The sequence below is a fragment of the Trachymyrmex cornetzi genome, unplaced genomic scaffold, assembly GCF_001594075.2.
Source record: "Trachymyrmex cornetzi isolate Tcor2-1 unplaced genomic scaffold, Tcor1.1 scaffold928, whole genome shotgun sequence".
NCBI classification, from domain to species: Eukaryota; Metazoa; Arthropoda; class Insecta; order Hymenoptera; family Formicidae; genus Trachymyrmex; species Trachymyrmex cornetzi.
The window spans coordinates 19,202-29,407 of record NW_017300276.1 but is presented as its reverse complement, the minus strand read 5'-3'; the positions used below and the strand labels follow the sequence as shown (position 1 = coordinate 29,407).

Below are 10,206 nucleotides of genomic sequence, written 5' to 3'. Positions count from 1 at the left end.
CGTTTTAAATAGGAAATACAAAATATTTTAATAATTTTGTTTATATTTTGATATATGAACATACATTTGAGTATACATTTATAAGTTTATAATATTTCAGATTTTACCATTTCAGTTTTTTTATAACTATAGCCTCTAATTAATATTATTATGATTATACTTATTGTTAGTATTAGGCAACAAAATAAGTATTTAAGTAATAAGAATAAACTTAATAAGTAATTATTATATTATATAAATAAAATAGAAATAATAGGTAACTGACATGATTTATTTTAAATAAAAAATAGGTTTCAGAAAATTGTTCAATTATTTAAAATATCGTGATTGATAAAAGAGTGATACGATTTATTCAAAATAAAAAATATAAAATAAGTTCCAAAAACTTATTTAAAATATCGAATAAGAAATAGGTCAGAAAAAGTTGTTTAAAATAATAAATACTAAATAGCTTTCTAATTTCTCCTTTATTTAAAATACATATTTTAAGTAAATTTATTTGGAATACGACCGAGCCCTGTTACAGAACTTTAGAGAAGAAGGTGGTTATGGCACCTCAGTTACATTTTACACAATAACTTTATTAATAATCAATATTTAAGTTTAAAACTTGCCAATTACATTAAAATGTTGTTGAATCGATTTTGGACTCAAAATTACGAAATATTTATTACTTAGGATACTATTAATAAAAATGTAGCGACATTGCATAATAATTCAAAGAAAAAAATGGATGGTAATGTGGCCTTCCATAAAAATAGTCTTAAAATATTAATTTAGTTTAGAAAACAGTATTTACAAAATTAACAAAAAAGTAAAACATTTTAAAATATATACAAATGAATGTATATACATTCACATAACTTCTGCATATAAGCTGCTATATTATAAGTACTAAAAAGTACACGTAATATAAACTATAAATTAACAATAGAGCTATAATCGATTATCAAATAATTATTTTTATATGAAAACCTCAAAAAAGAGATAGTGAATAATCAATACCCATAGAGGGCTGCATTAGCAAAATGCCATGATATTGTTTAAATTTGCATAATTCAAAATATATACAGTCAAATAAAATGTTAAATAGCAAATAACACACTCAAAAATACATATATTCATGTGATAATACGCTCAAGTTTAAAAAAAATAAGGAAGTAGGTGTAATTAAATGCTAAAATATACCTCAGAGAAACGTTTCAAAATACTTAAAAGTAAAAATGCGTTATAATAAGTGCCGGCTATTGAGTATCGGTATATTAACGTCATGGTGTAACGACGAGCTACCGAATAAATAATTTCATAAGTAATTAAGATTCGCTATATAATAGCGGAGATATTAAGGGAGGTCATAATGTATACACTGACCATAATACCACCTTCTCATCTTCTACTATATCATATTAATTATCTAATATATTATCTAATATATATAAATAATTATCTGATATATCATATTAAGAATCTTGAAGCAAAAGTAAATAGTGAATAAAAGCTTATCATTTAATTAGTATCAGTAAACTTTAATAGAAATAATATTTACAACCCATGTAATTATAATTATCTCAAATAATCAGAGAAATAAATAAATTTTACGAAAGAAATTTTCTGGGGAAACTGAGATAATAGATCGAGACAAAAAACAAGAAAGAATAAACTTAATAATGTAAAAATTTACATATATAATACATATATGTATATGTAGATGTAACTTTTTAAAGAAATATCATGACATTTTTATTCAAGCTCGCAGATTAATTTAATAGACTCATATAAAGACATTTTAAATTATCATTTTATATAAAATTTAAACTTTGTTTTCTGAAAGATCACAAGAAATTCGTTTTCTATACGTTCTTCTTCGGCGTATCTCAAAGTAGCCAGAAGCTTGACTTACTATCGTGTAGAGGAACGACATGTACGAGGGAATTCTTGAGAGAAATGTTTTACTTATTCCTAGAAAGACGACGTCAGGTCAACGATTACATTTAGGTTATCATTTACTGAGCATGACTTATACATATGGTTCTTCACAATTTTCATCAGACTTTTTGGCAACGGTTTGGTATTTTTGACATTTCTAGTATTTTATTGACAAAAATGAATATCTTAATAGAAATCTTAGTTATGCATTTATTTGCTATCCTTTTTAATGTAGAATATTCAACAGTATTCGAATCTCTCTTTATTTAAAAAAAAAAAACAATGTACCTATCTTTATATACCTTTTTATTTTTGTTAATTTTTTGATATTTTTATTTTCTTTTTAACTTCTAATTTCTTATTGAATTTTTCTCTTTCGTGTGTTGTCAAAGTAAATTACTGATCACTAAAAACTTATTTTGTGTAAAATATTACTTATTTTATGTAAAAGATATGTTGCGTTATCTATGCACATAAATATATGCGCCTGTTCGAAATTTTTCGCGATAAGCATAACAGCCTTCACGCACATTATTTCTGTATTTGTCGTCAAGATGATAACTTTGCACATCGATTATTTCAGTGAACGACCGTGCGATTGATGCATGATTCATATTTGACTGCACGCGGACTACTATGTTATAATAAGAAGTCTGAAACTTTTATTTTTTATGTCGCGTATGTTTGCAAAGGAGTTTGTATAAGAGAAATGAGAAACTTATTTCTTCTTTGTGATTTAGCTATTATTCCGACATACACATATGTATCGCAGGCTGAGATTAGGACTCTATGGTTTGTTCCTATCACACATACTTAACAAGTTTGAACTTTCTCTATTTATTTGCCTAACTTTTTATCTGCACAAGTTTTTTTGTACTTTATTTGCAAAAATAAATTACAAAAAGTTATTATGAGTATAATAAAATAGAAAGCAGAATAATGCATAGCAAAAAAAAAATTAAGATTTTGAGATATGTATATTAATATGATTGACACTGTTATTGTTTTACATCTTCAATGTGTATTTTGAAATTCTTAATCTTATATCTTTTCCATTTCATCATATTATTATATTTATGAAGAATAGCGAAAATACGCAGTTGATTGCTATTACGAAGGCTCAGCCTTGATGAAAATAAGTTCATCGGATCGCGTAATCATGGTTACGACGACGAATTAAAATCAAGTGAATGATGGACGTAATAAGGTTATACGCTTCATAGAAAAACAGATGTTTTTGATTAGCATGAATAATCGATTCTTGTTGACGCTCTAATGAATTATTTATATAACAAATTGACAAACACTTGAAAGATATTAGATTTCAAAATAGAAGTATAATATTATTAAGTATTATTTTAGGTTTGTGTAATAAAGAGATACAGTGCGGATTAGACAGAACAGTAAATTGTAAGTAATATTTAATGCTGTTGTATCACACGAAAAATTTGATTTAACAGCAGAGTGTATTAAATAATTAAATAATAATTTTCACTGTTTTCTGGAGTATAACATATAATAAAAATTATTTTATATTTATTAATATATTCTTCTAAAAAATTTTAAGAAAAAATATCTAAGGATATGTATATTATACTTACAGACACATATAGTTATTAAATTCGACATTAAATATTTTGTTTCTTTTTCTCTTGTTATTTAATCTAACTAAAATTTATATACAATTTTGCATCTGTCTTTGTAGTTCCACACGGATAAATCAAAGAAACGCAAATTGAACTGGATGCGCGGATTGTTTTGTTCCAGAAACGAGTGAACTTCAGTGAACTTTTAATTGCCATCAACATGCCCGTCAAAGGAGTTCGGGTACTACCAGACATACCGAAGAATATGCCAAACATGGAGATCTTGATTCAGGAGTTCGAAACTGGCTTCTGTTCGATGTCGACCAACTATCAGGATACCGCATCGAAATCGTCAACTTCGAACGACGGCAATTTCGTTAAGAAGCTCGTCAAAGCTTACGAGTCAAGCGTAAGGGCATCTAACGAGAATAGTCAGCGAGAAGGAAATTTCGGTTTCTTTAATACTCTTGATGTTACTCAGAATCAGAAGAACGTAGAAAAAGATGACCCGAATCTTGCGACCTACGATACGCCCAGCTCGCAATGTCAAAATAACTTAAATAAAAAATCCAAGATCTTTTTAACTTCGTTTGAGGAATGCGAAGTCGAAGATGATTTTGTGATTATTAGTCGATATCGTTTGGAAAGCGATAAAAAATCAGTTTCGGTGACGTGGCCGCGATCCTCTTCTAAGATCAACATGTACAGCTCCATTGGCGATGATATATTGATGAATGTACAATCCAGTCCCTCGAAAAGGGATGAAACGTGGGACCTGAAAAAGAAAGATATAAAATTGGAGGATAACTCGATGAAGAATAAATTAATGGTTTGCTCAAGTCCTTTGGAGGATGTTGAAGACACAAACTTGGATCGCGAGGATCCTCTTGATGACATCTTGACAAGCTCTTGCGACTCGAGCAGCAATAACAGCTATAGAAACTTACAAGCCGACCTATACGATTTCGAAAACAAACAATGGCAGCTCGAACTCTCCTCGACATCATTGTCATCATTGTCATCTTCTTCGAGATCGTCATACAACAATCTGTTAAGTATAAATAGCGATCTGTTGGATTCATCTTTTCAAGGCATAACCGTTACATCTTCTAAAAATATTTCGAAGAACCAAGAGAATCTTCAGAATTTCAAAACGGTTCCAAATTCATCGTTTAACTTCGGCCGGAAGTCGCCGCCAGCAATCGGCGCTTTGCTGAATGAAGATCAACCAATTAAGATTAACGACGATACGTGCATAACATGGATATCAGCGTTGGGCGAGAAACTGTCGCGAAAAAAACCGCTGAAAAAGTTACTAAATTCGACATTCTATACCAAACTATTGAATTATAAGAAAGTCTGGAAAAAATCGGCAGAGAAACAACCGAATGAACATACTTCCGATTCTGGATTTATCGATCGATTTTTGTCCTCGTCGTCTTGTTCTTCACAGAAATCCTGGCGCTCCGATCCTGATGAAAAGCCGACCTTCAGTACCTTCGGTCACACTGAAAATAATCGCGTCAATAACAAGATCAGGTCCAAGAGTTCTCGCATGGTCTTGACCGAAGTGCCCTGCACAACCACTGCCTACAAAGAGAACCGGCAGAATATCGAATCTTCGTTGAAAAGCCTGATACCTGTAAATTCTTCAACGTTGAAAGTCTCCTGCGGATACCCGTCACTTCTTAAGCACCCTTATCTGACCCGAAACGGGATCCCCAAACACCCTTTCGTCACGAAGACAAAGCTGGATCAAACAATAGAGAAGGAGTCAGGTGACGAGGAGATGAGATACGACCCGAAGGAATGTAAATCTGAATTGGAATCTTCAAGTATGTCGCTTGTGTCTCAAGCTGATCTTAACATCTTATTCTCCAGAATGTCCGAATGGTTAACTTCATCTCCAAACAACAACTGTGATCTGTTGAGGTAATTATATTGATAATAATACTATTATTATAAATAATAATAATTATTATTATTAATTACTAATAGACAGTTATTAATATGAGAGAAAAGCAGAAAGAAAAGTAAATTCATGTGTTCCTTATGTATATTATACGTTAGCAAAATATATACAACATTATTTTTCAATTTAATCGCCCAGTTTTACAAAACATTTTATGTAACGGTCCACAACTGATTTCATCTGTGTGAAGAAGGTTTTTGACTTCAAAACCATCACTTTCTGTTGTGCATAAGGAATAAATAAATTCGCTTTACTGTCTGACTTTTCCTCGTATTTAATATTAATAATAATATTATTATTAGTAATAATAATTTATAACATTACGTAAAAATAAAAATATGATAATATACAGGGTATCTATAAAGTCTGTTACCACCTCTATATTTTGGAAACGGTTCAAAATTATGAAAAACCACAAAATATGAGTTCAATCATTTTGAGGGGCTACTCTTTGAACAGAGTCGGAGAGATTCTCCTCCTAAGAGGATGCCCAAGAGGGACCTCAACTTAAAAATTTCAAATAAAATTCCCCCTATAATATATTATATGAAAGGGCATAAAAAAAGAAAACTTTTGGTTCAATGCAGAAGTTGAACCATTCGGGAGTTATTCAGTATCAAAGTTTGAAAAATTTTATTTGTTCTTATCTTCAATATGTGTTGGATTTATTGTAGTAACTGTTCAAAATGGAGACCGTTCACTTCTTGGCAGTAAAACAATCGATTATGAAATTCCTGTCTTTTATACGGGTGAAATTTGTGTCGTTTCAAAACTTTGGCAATTGTACTTTTAGGAATATTGCTTTCATTACTAAGTTGTTTTAACGATGTTGTTTTAATGAAGTTGTTTGACCATGCAATTTACACGATCTATTATTTCCATTTCTGTGACATCGTCTTTTGTCTATCATGGCCAGTCTTTAACACTTTGTGTTTCTCAAAATTTTGTTACAAACTGTTGAACGTAAACGTGACTTATTGGACGTTCTGGACTAATTTCATTAAAACGTCTCACTGTTGCACAGTAATTGCGACTCTGTAAGGAAAAATAATCTCTATCTTGTTCTCAGCAGAACGCGCGGATCGATCACAATCCATGAAGAGTATAGTAACTGGGATTGCAAAACTAAGTTAACTGCGCGAACTGTCCAAAGCATTTTCGGTCACTAATGTATTGTTTTTTGTTGTGCGTAAGGTATGCCCTCTCGCAGAAATGTTATTGTATGTAGAGTAGAGATATAAAGAGACTAGCGCGCCAATTAGCCGGAAATCGCCATTTGGTGTCCTACATCTGGGGTATCTATATGATGCAATTCCTCGTCTTAACCTCTTCTTTCTTAACGTTGCTTCTTTCTAACTAACAGTAAGGACACCTAATGGCGGAATCAATCAGCATTAGGCACACGCATTGACGCTACTCTCTTTATATCTACTAATTGTACATGGATTCCAGCGCGTTCGAGTTACAACGGATTACAGTAGTTTGTAAAGCATGTTTAAGAAAACATTTCCGAACGTAAGATAGGAATTTTATAATCGATTTTAATCGAATTATTTTATTGTTAAAAAGTTATCGGTTTTGAACAGTTATTGCAATAAATCCAACACATATTGAAAGTAAGAACAAGTAGAATTTTTCAAACTTTGACACTGAATAACTCCCGAACAAGTCAATGTATCAACCTCCATATAGAACCAAAAGCTTTCTTTTTTCAATGTCCTTTCATATGATATGCTACAATAGGGGGGCTTCTATTTGAAATTTTTCAGTTGGAGTTCTCCTGAGGCATCCTCTTAGAGAGAAAACCTCCTCGATCCTCTCAAAAGAATAGCCCCTTGAAATCATTGAACACGTATTTCGCGGTTTTTCATAATTTTGAACCGTTTTCAGGGGTGGTAAGAAACTTATAGACGGCCCTGTATAATGACATACATGCAATATAATTTTATGTACATATACGTATATATGTATAAAAAATTATATATTATTATATATTATCATTTATATATAAAATAACAATTATGTAATAATATACAATATATTTTAAAATATAATAATTAATAATACAATAGCAATAATGGACAAAAACGAAATTTTATTTTGGTTTTTCGTTTTTTATTGTGTTATACATATATAAAGATAATAAATAATAAAATATTATAATAGTTTACATAATTTGCAATGCAAACACAGTCGATTATTTTAATAAATATGTATATGTATATAAATATATTCAGATCACGTTTGTATAAATCAACGTCAGCACTCGATGGGCTTGCTCTTCAGCAGACACCGGTTCATAATGTTCCTAAGTTGTGCAACTTCAGCATGAATTTCTTATCTGCCATACACAACATGCAGAGAGAGCCTTGCACGCGTTATGCCACCATTAGTCCAAGGAATTTAAGATTTTCCATATCACGGGAGAAATCACAAGCGATCGAAAGGTGTTTCGACGTCTAGAAGAGTGCTAGCGATATTCTTCTTTTCGGAAGAACTTTTAGGATGGAAATTTTCCAGATTGAAATTTAATTAAACTTCGTCGCTGAAATACGTCACGCTGGATAGTAATCTATCTAAATTACGATCAAGCTTCCCACAATCGGAAGTAGGTCTTTGAAAATTAATTTACGATCGTGTTTCATAATTATTTATAGTTCAAACTGTGCACGTCACTCTACTTACAATTAGATGTAGGAGCGATGATTCTGTTCTACTGATTACTATTAGGTCGACGAGAGCAACTTCGATTTATGTTTTGTTTGTAGCATTCGCTGTTTATGCCGAAATGGTTGACAGATCATTGGCAGATGGATTTGCTGAGTTAATTCACTCTGACGTATTAATATTAATTGTTATTGCAAATTTCGGAGTATCGTTGTATAATTGTTATACTCAATAGGATTCTGATTCATTGAGAATTTTTACTGATAATTTAAGTTGTATATCTATTTATCTATATTTATTACTCTATCGTATTTATATAACGATACTCAACAAAGTTGAATCTTGTGTAAGTCCTACAATAATTATCTTTTATAGCTTTACAATTTTATATATCGATTTCGATGCGAGACTATTCTTGCATAATTAAAACACGCTACGAGAATATGCCAATTAAAAATGTGATCTGAAAAGTTGAAAATTAGACTTGTACGTATCTCGTTTGTCTTCTTTTTCTAAAACCGTCAACATGAACACTCGGAGAGATTTCCACCAGAGAGAAGTTGAACGATAATGTAATTTTATTCTTTGCAAACTTTTTACCGAAAAAAGTTATATATAGTAATACCTCACGCATTCTTCATAAATTTCGCGAATTAGCACTCGAGATCGCATTTTTAAATCTTTTTTTAGCTTTAACATTATATTCAATTAATCTTTCTCTCGTATTGCGCAAGAGGTAAAAGGAATTTGACATTCATAGTTCCATTTACTTGTCCGTTTCTCTCGTCGAAATCGATAAGTTTCAACAGACAGATTCGTGATATCGTATAAATCTCGTTTATTTCTTGCGAAATGATACAACAAAGATTCTTTCAAAGACAAGACCATATCATGAAGAACGATATCATGTAATCTCTATCCTCTCTTATTGACAAAGATACTCTCCTCGAGTCTCTCGTATTTCTTTCGGAAATGTTGAAGAAGATCTCGAGTAGCAGTGAACGGATTGATAGTTGTAGAATAGCAATTTTGCGGTTCTTGGCGTAGAAGCTTATATAATATTATAGTTTACTATAGGGTTTATTTATATTAAGAGATAAGTAACATTTTTTAATACGACAGTATTTACACTTGACCGCACATATTGTGTCCGAGAGATTAATATATACAAAATGTTATCCAAATTCAGAATTTTACGTATCCTATTCAATAAGTAAATCCTTTTCATTTTTACAATTTGTTTTAGTGTCAGATATAAATATTTTCCTTTACTAAGATTGGATTCATGAACATTTTGACGGAATACTTGTCGAAATTATACAAAGGAAGGACGGTTTTGCTAAAGTATTTAGAAATTTAGTTAGGTACAGATATGAAAATAATTTTATTGGATTATTAAAATAATTATGAGAGGGTTTAAACTGGTTGCTAGAATGTCAAAACTTTTTGCAGCATTGCTCATCATACTTAAGATTCCTATGTAATTACTTTGATGATTCAACAAAATTATTTTCAAATCTATATCTAGTTAAATTTTTTGTTAAAATTCAGCAAAATCGTTTTTTCCATATTTTTATTTTAAAATATTGTCGGTATATCTTTTAAAAATTACATATTGACGTGTGTAAAGATTCAAATTTCCAAGTTCCTTTTGCTTAGATATTTGTCAAGGATGTTTACGAATTTAAAATTAATGATATGTATGAGGAACAACAACGTCAACACAATAACACCGTACAATGGAAATTTTGAATAACGAGCAATGTGACGAAATTTATTTATACTTAACGGTTAATGTCACGTCAATTTGCATGAAATTCGCACCCAAGCATTCTACATATAATGCCCACGACAACAATCATCTGACATAAAAATGGCAAACACGCAATAAAAACGGGATATGTTTGTACATGTTTGTCTGGTGAAAATATTCTATAATGTAATGGAAACGACGCACCGAGAGGCGTTATTGTCATGGTACAGAAACATAGAAACTCTTTTCATGGAAAAAGCTATTCGTTTCGAAGGATGGCTGTCCATTCCGTCATGGAGTTT

The 10,206-nt window shown here is 30.8% G+C and overlaps 1 protein-coding gene across 1 annotated transcript; it reads left to right on the top strand.

The window, feature by feature from the left end:
• The first annotated feature begins 3,699 nt into the window (after nt 1-3,699).
• Nucleotides 3,700-7,947, top strand: LOC108769690 (uncharacterized). The gene is made up of 2 exons (XM_018520807.1): nt 3,700-5,444; nt 7,722-7,947. The coding sequence occupies exons 1-2, from the start codon at nt 3,733-3,735 to the stop codon at nt 7,945-7,947; spliced, it is 1,938 nt and encodes a 645-aa protein (XP_018376309.1). The 5' UTR covers nt 3,700-3,732.
• The last annotated feature ends 2,259 nt before the right edge of the window (nt 7,948-10,206 follow it).